The following is a 17,946-nucleotide window of genomic DNA, read 5'->3' on the forward strand; positions in this document are numbered from 1 at the left end:
AATGTTATTCCAAAAAGCTCAAAATCAGTTCAGATTCTTCTGGTCCTTGAAATACACACACACATACATACATACACACATATATATGCATGTAATACACATATATATGCATATATTTAACAGATCATCAATGCACAGTGTGGGCTGCCCAGTGATTTATAAGTGATTTATAAATCTTGTGGTATTTGTAAGTTTTAAGAAGACTTCAGTTTGAAGGTCTCATATTTGAAGCCAACAAAATAAGTAGAATGTAGTGGAAAGTGTTCATCATTATTCCCATTTACAGAAAGAGAACAGAGCCCAAGAGATACCAAGTATTTTGCTCAGGGCTATACACAGAATCTGTGGCAGAACTGGAAATCACGCTCTGATTTCCTTAGCAAGTCCCATCTTACAAGCAGAAGCCAATGTGCTGAAATGCAAGCCTACATGCCACACTGATTTCCTTATCAAAATGCCAACCACAGGTGGTTTTCCTATCATACTTTATAAAAGGAAAACATATCCAACATGCAATTAAGCAGAAGATGGTTACATTTAGCAAAAAGCCCACACTGACCATATCCAAACTTCATTGTTCACCACCTGCTCCATAACATAACTGTTCTGCCAGAGTAATGTTGTCACTGTCATTTCCCAAGAACCCACCGTGCAAATCAGCCTGGTGAACACAAACTGTTTTCATGACACGTAGCTTCTTCAAGACAACATTTTCCAGCACTGTGTCTATGTTCTACTTTTAATGATGATTCTGGCACATGGTTTTCAACTCTAGCAGTAACTAGTATATGCTACTGTCAGCAGTTCTTCATGGCAGTTCTCACCTATGGTGGACTGCCTACAAGATCAGCAGCAGATGAAAAATCATCAGTGGTACTTGGCATTTTTTTCAGAAAATCTTAAATAGGGTTCAGTCACCTACATCTGGGCATGGAAAGATTGGCAAAATGATAGAAAGGAAGCGCTACCTGTTTGCGCTTTATCAGAGCATTCACAGGACATGACAAGATAATGCTGTCGAAAGGAAAACTAACAAAGGATTTTCTTAAAATTCCTCTTTAGTCAGTTGCTTTTGCTGAATACTGAAACACAAATTTGTCCATGGAAAAAAGTCTTACCTAACAGGTATTTCGCTCTGATATATTTCATAGCACCGAGGAGAGCCAATAACAATTTCAATTAAATGAAGAACAGCCTTGACTCTCAAATCTCACGCTTCTTTCAATGTAAATATGGAACGGGCAGGACAGAGCAATGTATGACAAACCAGTTCTCTATTTCAGAATAAAGCCAGTGAGATTTTGGATATTTAATTTTGATTAACAGAAAGGAAAAGTCCTTAATACCAGAGGACACGAATTACCCAGCAATTGGAAGCATCGGACTCCAAGTCCTAGCAATCCAGAAAGGCCTGCACTTCTGTAACAAGCTATCAGCAGAATGAACACCTCTGTGGTTAAACATTCCATTCATACACAGTGTCACACAGCTATCTAAATTACGAGTGTTCACATCTTACACATATGTAAAATAGAATGAATGGACATACAAAGAGATACATATCCTGCGTACACTGAAAAGTACTCACAGAGCTTGTATCAGTACGAGATTGGCCACATATAGACAGAGATGCTTCGATTTTGGAGCTTGTAATCAACAGCTGAGTAATGTGTATCAGAGAGCTGCTTGATTTTAAAGCCATCATTTGCTTACAATTTCAGAAAATTCAACACCTTTCTCAAAAAGGTGCTCCTTGTACACACACTCACATCACTTTGTATGCAATAGCACTGCATCTCCGTTCACTGCCTCAAGTATAGTCATGCTGTACCTTATCAAGCTGGAAACCATTTGGGTATATAGCAATGAAAAGTCAAGGTTGCTGTCTTGTCTGCAGGCAGCATGACTGCTTCCCTGGTTTAATTTGCAGTAGGGCCTTTTCCTTTTAAAAAGAAAGTAGTGTGTACAAAACCACCAGATCTTTAAGAAAAACAACCAAGAGTCATCTAAACAAGACCCAACGTCCTCCTTTATGGTACTGAAAGTAATGCAAGTATATTTCATAATTCATACTTCATTCATACTAATGAATCCTGGCTGTCTGTGAGATTTGATCTGAATCACTGTTTCTCATTTGCCAGCTGGGTCAACCTGAAAGCCTTTCTCTAATAAAAATGTAACACCTCTGGATCAAAAAGGTAAAATAAAGTGACTGGAGTAACTTCCACATCAGTTCATGTATGCTGTTATTTTTTATTGTAATTAATTTCTGGAAACTTCAACTCTATCATTGACCTCTGTTTTAATATTTCACACTGTTTTCCTAAAGCAGCTTTTCAACCTTGCTAAGTAACAGCCCTTATTCAAATTTTGTTGATTGCAGTCCTGGTACAATCTGCCTGTCTCTACACTCTCAGTGAATTTCTTAATATCGAGGGCTTTAATTTTATATATTTCTTCTAAAAATTTCCAGTCATTTAAGGACTTGACTCTGTATTTACCTAGATGCAGTGACAAGACTCATTGATTAGTTATTCCACTGAGCTATTTTATATATAAAATCAGTATCGCAACTGGAAAAAAAGCCCAGTCAGTGTTTTACCACTAAAATAACAGGCATCAGTAGCTACAAAAGAAAAACCAAAGCCTCAACGTGTGCCTACATTTCTCTCAGTTAAAACAGTATTAAGACCATATGCAATTGTAATGTCAATCATCATATTCCTACTGGAAAGGCATACCTTGTCTGCCCAAGTCTATTGGTGACAGCCAGTTTGTGAGGTTAGAAAAATACCGACATAAAACTGCAGTCTTCCCTCCAATACTGAGAACAGCATTCCTGCACATGCTAACAATAACTAGCATTTGAACTAGCATTTGTTTGCATATCCAATAATAAAATGCTGCTGTACTTCTCTATGTATTCATGTGCATAATTCTCACAAACATTGCTATACACAGTGCTCATACGTGCAGCTGCAGAAGACCTCTCCCTCCAACAAAAAGAGAGATATTTACTTGCAGTGCGTCTAATTTAGCATTAAATGCCAGATAAACATCACAAGTAATTTAATTAACAGCATTGCTTTGGAAGAGATTCATGACTTTGCCACGACATGACAATACATCTGCAAAGCAAAAGGAGACCCTGATATGCACCATGCTCCGAGGCTCAGGTTGCGGGGGAAGGGGAAGCTGCTAGCCAGTATGATTGCTAACTTTGCCCACAGACACCAATACAGGAAAGAAACATGGCACCACTAAACCTGTGAATACAGTATTTATTTCATAGGAAACCATAAAAAATGACAGGAAAACGACACCAGATTAAACATCAGTAGGAGGGAGGATGGAATAATCTAGCAAGAATTTAATCCCTTTACCTAGTATTACTGCATGACACTAACACATTTTATTATTCTAAGCAGCGCCTACAAGAAAACATTCAGTGAAAGGCATCATCAAATTGCAGCAGAATAATAAAGTTTGTCTGCCTCTGATAAGAGTTACAGATGCATTACTGCTAACTAAAAAAAGAATTCTCCCCTTGACACACACGCACACACACACGTACAAATCTGCAGCTCTCCCACCCTCAGTCTGCCTGTAAAGCATTTAGCAGAAATAGCTATTTTTAGAAGAGGTGAAATCTCAGCATACCTTCAAATCAAGTGCTTCCGACGTTCAGCATTCATTGCCGAGAGCTCTGCAGTCTACTGTGTCAAATTACAACCTTGGAGAGAGAGGCAGCAGCAGCGGCGGCGGCAGCAGCAGCAGCATTGGTGTGTTTGCACAGCTTGTATTCAGGCTAGAAATGATTCATTAGTTGTCTGCAGGGAGGCAGGGTGAAAAAGAGAGAGCGAGCATCATCAGCCATGCAGCAGCTGCCAGAGCCTATGAAACAGCAGTGCTCACACACACATACGCACACAAAGATGGCTTTCCCTATTTGCCAGTTTCTCTTTCACATAGTATTAACCCTGACACAGCAGCAGGGAGCAGAGACAGGAGCTGACAAGCAGCAAGTGGGATCAGGGCAGGGTGTATTTCTGTGAGGGAGGACTCAGGGAGAGGCGGGTGCTGGGAGATTTTATTTTACCTCCAAGTAATGCTATCACAGGATCTTCTCAGTAGGTCATCTGTGGCCTACTGGCACGAACCAATGAACTGTAAATGTGAGCTGCAATTTTTTTTCACAGCCAAGCCTGCCCAATGGAAGGCTTAGAAACTCAAATGCAGAAGGGTATTAAGACAGATTACCTGGAGCATCCTAACCATTCTGTCTTTCCTCTCCTAAAGAAAGCCGTATCCAATATATTCACACAAAAACTTGTGAGTGTGCCACCAGCCTCTCCCCAGCAACAAGAGGGAGGCCCTCTAAGGGGATACTTTAAATAAATGTGTTTTAAAACATCTGACTTTGATCTGTTTTTTTTTTTAAATTATTATTCTAACTCAGAATTTGACCACTGTGGGAATGAGTTCATTATAATATAATGAATTCTTAAGTCTCAGAAAAATTAAATTATCAAGAAAATATGAAGTTTTGTGGAGTGTGTTTTCCTTTTTGCATTTAAAAGAGGAAAGAAATATTGTGCTCCCATTTAACCTACCCTTAAGCATCCTATTTTATTAAATTCTGTTAAAGTACATTGCAGGAGATCAGAGTGTGATCTTCAGAGTGACAAGTTTCCTCTAAAAAATATCCCCCATTGTAGGAATGAAACAGATAAAAATCAGTCAATGTGTGCTTGACGTTCAGGAAGACCCCGGATGTCTTATTTGTAACATTCTAGAAAGATTGCAGTTTTCTGAATGGGAGGTCCAACTTCTAAAAATAAGGCACCCAAGACCACTCCTCTCTTGTGCCAATCTCAGCCCCAAACGACCTTCCCAGAGATTACTCATGTACCCAGAAAAAAACAAAACTCTGGTATTTTCAGAAAGAAAAGCTGCTCCTACTCAGGATCATATGTTCCTTCCCAGATTAGATTACGGCTTTGATCATCAGGCAAGTGCAGCCTTACTTTTATACTGATTTGTGGCATAAATTGTGTTTTTTTGGGGGGTGTTTTTTTGTTTGTTTGTTTGTTTATTTTTCCAATTCTTATTTTGGCAAGTTAGATTTTTTTTCCCTCAGTTGAGCTATGTGCAAGCTTTAAATCCAAACATTCCTTCCAAGTACGACCATATCAGCACTCATCGCACACTGCACTTCAGCAACAAATACAGATCTGCAGCATGTGACGCCAAGTAATAGCAGAAGATTCCAGGTGACATGTTTTAGAAATCTGTCTCGCCTAAGCTAGAGACCAAATGAACATTTCCATTGCTTCACATGCATTTGCACAGGCAAAAGAAAAAATTCCTGTGCCAGGTACCTGGAAATAAGTCAGATCTCTGTAAAATCACATAATACTGAACAGAACCAACTCTTCTTATTCCTTCTCATAGGCAGGCATGAAAGCACGTATACTCTGGACATGGGTGTGTGGGGCTATGTGTGTAAAATATATACATTACCATAACCTTTCTGGAAATGTCATGTTCAAAAATAAGGAAAATACAAGTAAATTAAATAACTCAAAAATAGCACATAGTCTTTTAAACCATCAGCAAAGATTTACTGGTATAAGGATTTTAAAATACATGCTTTACCACAGGCGACTGTTTAGAAATCTAGGTTTCAAACTTGAAATATTCACCCTATTGAGGCGTGGCAGATGAAGACTCACATTTTAGCAAAACTAGAGGAGGTTACGTCATTGTTAACATAAACAGTTTAATATTTATTCATTAATTTATATTGCCAAACATCAGCATCAGATCTGATGTGGCTTGACATTCATTTTTGCTTGTTCAGGGCTGGATGCAGCTATGCTGATGAGGGGCTGCTGGTAAAAAGGAATGCACATTAATGGCACTGCTGAAAGGAGACAGAATTACAGTCCTGTATGTCATGCCAAGAAATCTTCTCAGAATAACAATCCTGATAAAATGACCGTACCTGCTGATATGCAGAAAGATGTCAGACATCTTTCTGTATGCAATAAGGGTCTAGGAAGTGCCACTTTAATAGCAAGAGTGCATACATTTTCACAGACCAAATGCAATCTCTCCAGAGATGTTATTTCTGGTCCCTACAAATTACATACAACAATTACTTAAAATACAACTCAGAAGGCCTACCTTTCTCTTACCAGTTTTAGAATAGCAGTGCATTGTTTCAATAAAACCAGACAAAATTATGATGAATCCTCCCCTCCCTACTTCAGTGTAAAATGGGAGTTAGAATTGAAAAAATTGTTAACAGCACTCACCTTGCTAGCTGCCAAAACACACGTGGGGCTTCCTGTGGAGATAAGTGATAATTGTCTCTGAAGCCACAACAGCTCTTTCTGAGATTGTTTTAGTAGCTCTTCTGTGTTGCTCAGCTTCTGCCCCATCAGGCCTTCCTGAATGACAAATATTTCAATTTCTGTTTTCTCAAATACGTGGCGATAGTAATAGAACTTCTCTTAGCCAAATTTCTGAGAGAACAATATTTGCTCTAGCAATGTATTTATGCATTTGACTTTCTTAATAATCTTCTGCCACCAGAAGATTGGGATTTCTCTTCCATAGCATCAGCAGCATCCTCCACTTTGCCCTACTCCTTCATGCTTAGCAGTTAAGCTCCTCTGCCTATTAATCAAGACCAGTAGTAATAGCTCAGGTTGAGGCAGGACAACTTGCACAATTCAAACATTTTGGAACTGGATGTTCTCTTATATGATGTGCTGCTGTAAAAGAAGGCTGTAAGATGCAGCTGATAGGTAACATTAAATGAGTACAAGATAATGCTGAGAAGAGTTTGTTACTAATACAGTAATTAACAGTTTGGTAACTACATAGTATCAGAACACCCTTGCTTCTATGAAGACTAACAATCTCTTTGCTGCATTAGGCAAAGTATGGCCAATGCGTTAAGGGAAGTGATCCTTCCCCTTCCACCCAGCACTGGTGAGGCTGCACATGGAGTACTGTGCCTAGTTCTGTGCCCCCCAGTACAAGACAGACACGGATATACTGGGAAGAGTCACATGTTGGGCCATCAAACTGATAGAGGGACTGGAGCACGTCTCCTAAGAGGAGAGGCTAAGAGAGCTGGGATTGGTCAGCCTGGAAAAGTAGAGGCTCAGGGGATCTCATCAATACCTGAGGGGAGGATGCAGTGATGACAGACCCAGGCTCTTGTCAGTGGTGCCAGAGCCAGAAGAGGCAACAGACACAAACTGGAGCACACTCATTCTGTCTAAACATCAGGACACAGTTCTTCAATCTGTGGGTAACAGAGCACTGGCACAGGTTGCCCAGAAGGTTTTGGAATCTCCTCCTGGGAAATCTTCAAAAGCTGCCTTCATATGGGCTATCTGCTTTAAGGAGTTCTGCCTCAGCAGGGCAATGGGACCAGACAATGTCCAGAGTCTCCTTCAACCATAACCTTTCCATGACCTGATTTAACTGTTTACTGGCATAGTTATGTATTAAGAACAGAACTGGATTTTAACCTACCCTTAAGCATCCTAGCCGATTTCTGAGTTCTTCGCACTCCATCTGCAGCACTTGGATCTCCAGATCTTTTATGCTTTTTGACTGTTTGTTGATATTTTGCAGATGATGGGCCTTACCATTGACTAAGTGCATTTTCTGCTTTAAAGGAAAAGCTCTGGTAATAGTTTTTGTGATGACAGCAGAGTTATTGGATGGCGACATCAATGAAGTTGAAGGGCTGACATCCTAGTAAAGAGAAAACACATTTTTATGTCATTTTTGCTAAAACTGTGTCTGGGGGAGGAGAGTAATTCAAATTTTTCACAAATCATATCATAAGTGCATTATTTGAAAATTCTCTTTTTAAGATCTTTCACTGATACAGTCAATGAGCAAGAAACAATCTCAACCAATCAACTCAGAGAAGTGAAAAGCAGAAAAAATCTTTCATGCTTTTTTTTTCATTCAGTGAATGGTAGCGAGCCACAACCACTTTGATTATACAGATATCAATGTATTTACCACTTTGAAAGCAACACAGGACTGCTGTTTAACCACCATTTCTGGTTGCTTACTTAGTGCTTCATCACATAACAAGTTGAGTTATGCTTGCAGATGCCTTGGACACGTGCCTCACTTAGAAGCCGTGCTCTAGATATGCCTGAGATGCTGTATTCCAAAGGCACATTCAACCATGCTGCAAACCCTTCAGTCAGGGAAGGGAGCCACCTGTTAGGCAACACACAGGAAATAAGACTGTCTTGGTATGTCCATCAAACTACTCAAATGCCTTTCTTTTTTTTTTGGTAACATATAGCTACCCTTCTCAAAACCTGTTATCAGGGTAAACCCTTGCAAAAATGTAGTGACCTGCAACTAGTTCTATGCACTTGTCAACTGGCATACAACAGCAGCTACATATAAAGCTCCTTCATTTTACAGTTAAGCTCAGTCTAAGCCAGAAGTCAAAAAATGCTAACATCTTATGACATGCTTATAAGCATATCCATTCCACTCTCACCCTGACACTTTCAACCACTGCATCATCTGATGAAATTGCTGATTTCTCAATGCAGTCTACCTTTAAGTCGAGCTTGGTGCAGCTTTAACATAGAAATAATAATTTACCCCAATTCGTGTCATACACTGCAATGAATGTTAACGTGGCTGAAAACTGACCTCACCATCTAAAGCCTTGTAGGGCTTCAGTTACAGCAGTGTTAAACAACCCTTCCATTATCACCTCACATTTTGCTCGTCATTCACACCTAATGCCAGAGAAAACAACTCAATTCTCAGTTAGTTCTGTGATATGTAAACCCCACAGTCTATGCAGTGCTTTCTTATTTTCCCTACAAACATTTTGCCACTTTTTCTCTTGCTGAGATCTGTCAGAGCTGCATGACCAAAGAACAGCTCTCTCTGCTGCTGCATTATTCATCTCTCCAGGCCTTTTTTTTTATTTTTCTGTATTGGAAGTGTGGAAGAGAAAAAAAAAAGAAAAAAAAAAAAGAGGGTGGGAAGTTTATTTTGGGTTACTTTCTCCACGTGGGCACTCTGAGCACAGCTTTGCCAAACACACAGCGTTATGTGAACCCTCCTGAGCTGCACCCACAGTCAACAGCTTTTTTTTTTTAATAATATTATTATTTTTTTAATACTATTTACATTTATACCTTCCCGAACATCACCTCAGCTCAGCAGCATCGAGGGTCGGCCCACACCTGCCCAAACCCCTCCCATGAGCTCTAACGCACAGTTCACATTCCCACAAGCAGCGCGATGCCATATTTAAATTTTAAAAGGAAAAAACAAAAATTCTCTGATGTTAACCATCCTAAACGATAAGTTATAGAGACTTATACACAGATGATCCTGCTGCTGTGCAGGGTGACCGTGCCTGCATTCCTCAACAGCACCGGGCTGGGACAAAGGCTGGCTGAGCAGCTATTGCCACTGGCAAAGCAGAGCAGGGTAGGGAACAAGAAATCTAAGTATCTGCACCTAAAATAGGTCTGGATGGTGAGAAACACAGACCTAAATTAAAAGACCACCTACTCGCCCCCCTCCCTTTTCAGCCGCTTCACCCCTCCTTCCCAACTCCTCTACTTCCCCCTTCAGGAAGAACGCGCTACAGCGCGGCGCTGCACGGCTGCTGCCCGCCCTTTTTGCTCATCGCGGCGCTGCACGGCCGCTGCCCGCCCTTTCCCGTGCACGTGGCGGCCGTTGCTCTCGCGCCACCGCTTCACGTGTCCGAGGCGCCCGGCCCCGCTGCACGCGGCGCTCTGAAACCGTTTGTTTTGTGGTGAGCGTGAAGAGGGAGAAAGAGTGAATTCAGCTGTGATGTGTTAGACCTGTTCCATTTGCACGAGTAGTTAACGGGAAAGTCAAGCATAAAGCTGTTGAGTAAATGGTACAGTATAAAGTCCGAGAGATGCAAACACTTAAATGTTCATTGATTTTTTTTTTTTTTTAAAGCAATTTTAACGTGTTTGTATTTGCTGAAGGGAGAAGCACTGAGAGCTCTGGAGAGATCCATTAGCATACGGAAAACATGAGGAGGAACAAGCATTGGATGAATCTCCCTACCACTGATAACAGCATGGCTGGGCAAGCCTTCCTGGGGGGGGAAATGGGGCACTGCCTCAGCTGGAAGGGCATCTCGAGAATATCTTCTGTTTCCTTCATGTAAAACTGCAGATGGCACAGCAGCTGGACTATTAAACCAGAATACTCATAGCATGGAAGCAAAATTGGTTTGCCTCTGATTCAGGCCAATGCCTTGAGAGCTGCTTGAGCAATCGGCAGCGAGGGCACTTGAAACATGTAACAGCTCCTTACCTTGCTCTTCTTAGGAGTTACTGAGCTTCCTTTCCGTCTGCTTCTGTCCTCGGCTCTGAAGTGTGGGAGCTTTTCAGGTGTCTGTTTTGCTTTCTTGTTGCCCTTTTTGGACTGCAGAATGTAACGTGTCAATATCTTATTAAAACACATTGCAACACATCTAAAATACTTCAGTGAGTTGGCTGGTATTACATAAATTTGCTCTTGCATAGTAAAGCACCGGATTCAAAGTACAGCCTTGAAGCTGAAGAAGGCTGATGGGACAAATGAGATGTGCCCTTCACACATTGGCTGTGGATGCATACATTTGTGGCAGAGCCCAGACACCAGTTCTGGGTCTGTGCAGTGCTCAGCATGGTGTCAATAGTGCTAATGCTACGAAGTGGGAGACTAGGTACCACTGCAAACCAGATTATAAGAAACATTAGTGGAAGCGTTTTGCTCCTTGCGAGGTATTTTGTCTGTCAATTCTAGGAAGAACCTCATGTTAGGTTTCTGCAGAAGGTGGGTCAAAGAGCGGGGTTGCAAGTAGCAGCATTTAAACAGTAAGTTGTATTACTTCATCAGATTACTCTAGCAAAGAAGTGCATTTTCTGCTGCATCCCTGGAATTAAATGGGATAAAGAAGCACAAAGAATGTAGAATGTTTGTTCTTTCTGCTGTTACCCAATATAGAAAGACAGGGTACAGAGTAAATATGCCCTATTATTCATTGTTATTTGAAGTATACTAGAGAGATTAGTGTGTATTGCTTTTGTAAATTACAAGATATTGCTGAAATCACATGAACTTTACAGTGTGCTACATTCAATATGAGCAAGTGTTGCACCATAGACCTGGGAAACCTAAACAACATCAAGGAGCCAGGGAAATGGCCTCACACCGTATTGCAGGTCAGGATTCCTTCTTTCAGGAAGATTGATTCCTCTTTCCTGTGCTCATAGATTTTTAAAGGAAATTTCATAATGGAGGTTCCTGTTATCACACACTGCATGCTGTCTTACAAGCACCAGTGAAGCAGGTGGTATTTTACTTTGCACAACATAATAATCTAGGATAATCTAGACCACTCCCAAAGAGTAAACTAAAGTCATCTGTTTTCCCTAACACCACTACCCATATTGTCATCCTTTCTCTCTAATCATGAGTCAGGTTGTCTCTATTTCATCATCATGACTTGGCGTTTTGTACCATTTGGGGAGTGAATTTCATGTTTGGGAAACATTGGACCTTATAGGAGCAAACAAGAGGCTCTGCAGAAGAGGAAGTTTTGAGTCAATTCTCTTCTCTAGCCAGCTCTCAAAACGCTCTAACTTCTGCCATAAAACAGTAGGAGGAAAAAGCAGCAAAACAACCCAAATATAAAGGAAAAGTGAATTGTTTCTAATAAAGCAGTCAGCTGCTTGAGATTGAAAAGAAGCCTTCTAGTAGCTGTTCTGCAGTCACTCATTGTGAAGCAAAAGCGGTCATTAGAACCACTCATACTACAAGCACAAACCATCTGTCACAGTTTTAGCTTTGATGATTTCTGCTAGTTATAGCCCAGGACAATTGGGAGGAATCCAGAAGTCCTTTTTGAACCATTAATGCACCATTCCCTCCTCTCTTACTCTCTTTCATTTACCTGACATTTTGCCAGTAGGAAACATCATTTCAAATGACACAGAAACAGAAAAGGTAGCAAATATATAGAATAACTGGAAACATATTTGAGACATGAGAGCACAGAACTGTATACAGGGGAAGTTACTGCACATAAAAACATTTAGATGAGAATTAAACAATTTTTTTAGAAAAACTTTTTCAGAAAGTTACTGCTGGACACTGAATTTGACCATTTACATCATCCATGTAGGCACTGCAGACAAGTATGAATACCTTTTCTCTACTAGATTGCTGTATAATAAAACCAGATTCAAAGAGAAATAAAGCTGAACAAGGTCTTGGCTGGGGCCAGAGCTGGCACAGCTCATTGTGGCAGCAATGGTGAGAGGAAGGGAGGTAATGCCGGTGCTAATGGGAGCAATCTGCACAGCAGCAGGGTTGGCACTGGCACCATGTACTACTGCCACTAGGAGAAACAAAATGAAGGTTTCCTCAAAGGGATCTGCTACTTCCTGGCCTCGCTCACAACTTCTTTACCCCTTTTTCTTCCTGTAGCTTATTTCACCTCCCAAGAGTAGGGAAAGAAAAATGAAAACCATTTTCCAATCCAAGTTCCAATTTCCAAACCAGTAGGTTCCCCGAAACCTCACAAAGCTGTTGGCTTTCTCTCAAACTGCAATAAATCATTCATTTAAATAAGAACATCATGCACATTTCTATTTTCTTAAATAACCACTATTCTACACAAGTCAGTTGTTTTCCTTTTGCGTGTTACTATATTGAGTAGCAGTGTTATACACATCAACGTGTAAGCACAGGACTTAAAAGTTTATTGTAGGTGGCAACAGACCAGTTCTTTAATCACAAAAAAAATGTATTTTAATGCAATCAAAATAATTTCAGATTTACTTTCCCAATACCAGATGATAGGACAGTCAACAAGAACGCTTATTTTTATATCTGTGTAGGATATAAAAAATGCTTAGTGGAAAAAGCAAGAAAAGCATCCTGGCCTACAAGACTGTGAGTCATTGTTCATAGCACAATGCTTGCTTATAGCAGTGAACCACCTTAAAAGAGAAGAATGTAGAGAGCCAACCTGTCAGCAAAACCCAACTCTGCTGTACAAAGATTGTAAATCCAGATGGATTACAGGGCAGCAATGGGGCTTTGCCTTTATTTTCTTCAAACTCACTTGAAGTTCACAATAATGTCTGCTATTTCTTAGGAATAAATAACAAACAAAAATCCCACACATATCAGCTGTAATTAAAAGTACATTTCAACACTTGAATTTTATCTACCTGTGATTTTATCTGTTGTTTTTTTTTTTTCTTTTTTTTTCCCTAATTTGCTCCACCTTTTTATTTTCCTCATGTCGCAAGGAAAATCACCGAATGCTGTAGCGGAAAACTGAATGACTAACAAAAGCCTCCTGAACACCTCCAGCACCAAGTGAACACAAACACGCCCAGCCGTCATGTTCTGCACAGACCCAGAGCATCAGGGCCATTCTCCCTACTTGTCCTGGCAGTGGGTGACCTGACCATCTGGGATCAAGTTCTCAGGCAGGGCAAGATTACTGTAACCTAAAATTAGCCTCCGAAATTCATACGTAGGCTGTCAACTATCCAACCATTTCAGAAATGCAGATCATACATTCTGCTACTAAATAACTTCAAAGTCCTTTCTGGGAACCTGCTACAGTCATTATAACAGTTCTGAATCAAATTCTAGGTGATTTTTTTTTTTTTTTTAATAGTCTTGTGAGCAGTATCTGTAGGTTAAAAAAAAGCTTTATATTGTAGGTGTAACTTAAATGTACTCTTCTACACATGCAAATTAATTTATTTTAAAATGGATGTGCCACTTCGTAGGCAGTTTAGGAAGAAGAAGCTTTTTAATGTGGGGAACGTGAAAAAGATCTACAATTATTCTAACAAAAATGCCTAAGAATCTATTGACGAGGGACAGTAATAAGGCCACAAGGATATACAAATTGGGTAACAGTTGAATATAGGTCCACAAGGCATTGTGTGGAAACCATTCTGCGATGACCATCGGCAAACACCCAGGAGTCAGAGAGAAGCACATCTAAACTAGAATCCTTAATTATTTGTTGTGGAGATAAAAAGCACGTCCTCAGCAGAGATGAAAGAAAGAGGGACAGATTGACAGGGCAGTGACAACCTCCTGGGCCTGTGAGCTTCAGCTTTAAACATGATTTGTGTCTCACTTCAGGGACATCAAGAGCGCGCCTTCTGTCAGAAGTTTCACACTCTCTAGAGCAACTCTTCTTTCATAGAATGAGTGTGTGATTTCAGGCACAGTATATCCAGAATAGCCCACCTTTGTAGCCAAATGAGGTTTGCAACTGTTATAACGTTATGGCTCACAAACACGATGCTTTCTGATCTCTCCTTTCTAAACTATGTGCCAAGCAGCAGGTTCTTGTTTTAATTAGTTCGCATACTAATCCTATAGCAGAAAGCTTTTAGTAACAAGGTTTTATATTGCTCTTATATAACTCTGAATGTCTAGATTAAAAAAAAAAATGCTTATTTTAGACATTTACTTATCACACCACAAAAAAGCAAATAAAATAAAATAATAATAAAAAAAACAAACCAATGAGAAACACCAGGCAAGTCTTCAAACAAGTTCTGACATATCCTAGATTGGAAAAGGTTACTCACTACTTTGTCTTCCTCTTGATCTTTAATCAAGGACTTAGCTGCCTTTGGAAATGATTGATTTGCCTTGGGGGAATCCAGTACAGAACAGCCATGATCCAGAATGTGACTGATAGCTTTCTTCTGTAATAGAGGGTGAAAAGTGGCTTGAGAGCATTTCAACTCCCTAGAGAGAAGCTTAAATTGGCATACAGACCTTCTGACTTAATAAAGTCAGACAGCATCATTTCACTAGTTACAACTTCAAGGCAACAGACATACTACTCAAATATTTCTCCTTTCTCAACACCTTTGTTCTCTTCCTTCCAAAACATTCATGGCCCACCTTGTGTCTTTAATCCAAGGTCTAGGGAGGCTGGGTCAACATTCTGACACTCCTGGAAAGAAGTGTCTTCCCATTTTTCCCAGTTGGACTTCTCAAAAGATAACCCAAATAACAAAAGATAACCCAAATAACACGGGATAAATAAGTGGAACTCAAAAGATTCCCATTTTCCTCTGAAAAGTTTTATTGCAAATGAGTAGTCACAGTGTTTTTTACCTTTGAAACTAGTACTTTCTGTACTAGCCACTGAGACACATATCCTCTTATATTTGAGTAATGGCTAATGGCCACAGTGTAATTGTAATGTAAATGTAATCACCACTTGAATGCATTGTTTTTAAATTTAATTTCACAGTGACCAAGTGAAACAGAACTATATTGCTTAATAAGCTCTTTGAGATTTTAACTTCTACCTTACTCTACCATGGTTCTGTTCTTCTGTATTTATAATATACTCCAGTTTAATTAAAATATACTTCTGCTTAGGCTGCATATCTGCCTCCAAGTAATCAGAGGTAAGTATAAGATCCGTTGCCCTTTGCAGCATCTCTCCAAGTTGAAGGAAAGATTCCAACAGGAGTCAATTTGAGTCTGAATTAACTGCCAGCAGACAAACTCCAAGCTTTTGGAGCCTCTCTGAGATTAACATTCTTCTTATTGATTTCTAGGCATCAGTGACTACATCATCAGCCCTACTAATCTGGAGTAGCATCACTGCACATAGCGAGCCTGTGCTTCATTGGTGTACCAAGATAAAGCCTGTGACAAAAGACAGATCTCCTTGGGGACCGTAGCATTCAGGCTCGTGCTTCAGCAGAATTGTCTATTTTAGCAGCAAGTTCACTGCTGCTTATGAATATATTAGTGAAATATTTATTACCTGCTAAAATACTAATGATCTGAATTTTTTTTTAATAGACAAGTGAGCAAGGCTATTTAAAAACAAACTTACGCTTCAAACAAAATCAACATGATTCCCAAAATGAAACCAAACTCAAACTTTACCAAGCACAAACTTCACTTACTGGATTAACACGTTACTGTACAGTAGTGCTACTTTTAAGCTACAGCACAGCTTTGTTTCACCCACAATTTCGTTCCACACTGTACTGAAAAGTCAGAGAAGCCTGAACTTAAAAAAGCTTCCTACTCCAACTGAAGTGAGCAGGTGATTCTTGTGTGACAAACAACATTCAGAATGAGGGCCCATACTCACACATAACAAACAGCTGTGACAGTTTTCCAAATAAAAATGTGCAAAGTGAATATAGAGGAAATTGAACAGTAGTACTCTGAATTATTGAAAGGCTAGCTATGCAGAACAAACATAATTAAAGGGTCTCATTATCTTCTAAGTAATCATTGTAAATAATGCTTTGGATAATTACTTCATTAGTTTTCAAAACACTGGCTTTTATTCTCCTCTGAGATTCCATCCACTGACTCTAATGTGAACAAACTGCCAAAAGGGAAAATCAAAAGGATGCGAGCTGCAAATGCAGTATTTAAATCTGCATGAACTTAGAACCAGAATGTTTTGATTTTTTTTCCCCCACAACTTTTCAGAAGGTTAAAAGCTGTTTGATTTTTTAATCTATGTATTTTTTCTCCTCAGTTGCTTTCTGATGCAGTTAGATCAGTTTCCTATCAGCTATATTTACACTTTTAAGATGGCTGGCAGCCATGTGGATAAAACTAAGATTAGTCTCTGTCACCAGTAATCGCCCTTGTTTACTAGGCATGCATACCATTGCTTTTCTTCACTACACATACCATGATGTAGATTCATTATTAGAATAGACAATGTCTCTAAAAGCAATGGCATCAACAGAAGGAAAGCAGAAGACCAAGAGAAGAAACTGGAAGAAACTTTAAGACCTGCAGTGAGATGGTTCAAAAGCTAAGAAAGTCTGCATTTTGAAGAGTATCTCTTTTTCAACTCTTTTTCTGCGAGTACTGCCAGTAATTAAAATAACACCATGAAGAAATGGCAAATATTTCACTGATCAGGTCCCAAATAGGTGTGCTGCACTGCAGAAGGCTGCTGCTAAGAGTCCCAGTATTTTAAAAGGCCTCTGCCAGAAGTCCATTAAAAAAAGTAGCAAGAACAAAACGCCTGCAGAGTAAGTTAGTAATCATTCAATCCTTTGGACAGAAAAGAACATAGCAGAAAAATCAGCAATAAGAGAATTAATTTTTAAGATTATTACTTAAATTTTGAGAAATCAGTAAAAACCAATCAGAGTAAAAACCTACAGAGGGAACAGAGATGAGTTTTGCAGAAGCTAGAGAGCTAATATTAGATAAATATGCATGACTGGACTGATGATATATGCCAATACAGTCCTACAGTACGTAAAGGTTGCAGTAATAGACATAAAATATATTTTATTACTGCAAAATTCAGATTTTTATTCAATATGTGCTACTAAAAAATTTTCACCATCGAAAAGGCTAGAATGAAATGAAAATGCCTCCCAGACGTTAGCTTCCAAACCCTAATCAGTGCTCATTAAAAAAAGTGAACAGTACAGAGGAAAGGGATCTTACTCAGTATACATTCAGTTATGCATACTCAAAATACTTAAATCCAAGGAAGCATTCTTCATTGTACTACCTACTGTGTTACTGCAAGGTCAGCATTTATAGGCATTTTCCACATGATGGAGTATCTGGGGATTAACAGTAAGCCTGTAAGAGTCCATTACAACAGAAGGCTGGTAAATGTTGACTTGTTTTCCTTTATTAAACTATCACCACTTAATAAGATACTACTGCACTGCTGTAGCAAATGCTAACATATCAGTGTTGAACTTAATAGCCTTATTTAAAGTATATTCTGATGACTGTAGTTTGAAATTAAACATATAATCAGATTTCAATTAGAACAATGTAATTCAACTCCTTTTAACTACAAAAAGTCAACAGCTCTGTACAGTAAGACTAAGT

The 17,946-nt window shown here is 39.5% G+C and overlaps 1 protein-coding gene across 8 annotated transcripts in view; it reads right to left on the minus strand.

Moving 5' to 3' along the window:
* RIMBP2 (RIMS binding protein 2) overlaps window positions 1–17,946 on the minus strand; it is a 403,010-nt gene that overhangs the window by 101,315 nt on the left and 283,749 nt on the right. For 5 of the 8 annotated variants that reach the window (XM_052691397.1, XM_052691394.1, XM_052691396.1 and 2 more), the window contains exons 2-5: window positions 14,676–14,795; window positions 10,375–10,485; window positions 7,555–7,779; window positions 6,321–6,455 (exon numbers count right to left, since the gene is read on the minus strand). The exons of 1 other annotated variant lie outside the window; for it this stretch is intronic. In XM_052691397.1, the coding sequence (XP_052547357.1) occupies window positions 6,321–6,455; window positions 7,555–7,779; window positions 10,375–10,485; window positions 14,676–14,795 (591 nt within the window). Of the gene's footprint in view, window positions 1–3,660; window positions 3,680–6,320; window positions 6,456–7,554; window positions 7,780–10,374; window positions 10,501–14,675; window positions 14,796–17,946 lie in introns of those variants that run through there. 2 more of the 8 variants (XM_052691402.1, XM_052691400.1) reach the window with 2 other exon arrangements.

The sequence above is a fragment of the Tympanuchus pallidicinctus genome, unplaced genomic scaffold (assembly GCF_026119805.1).
Source record: "Tympanuchus pallidicinctus isolate F22 unplaced genomic scaffold, pur_lepc_1.0 scaffold28, whole genome shotgun sequence".
NCBI lineage: Eukaryota > Metazoa > Chordata > Aves > Galliformes > Phasianidae > Tympanuchus > Tympanuchus pallidicinctus.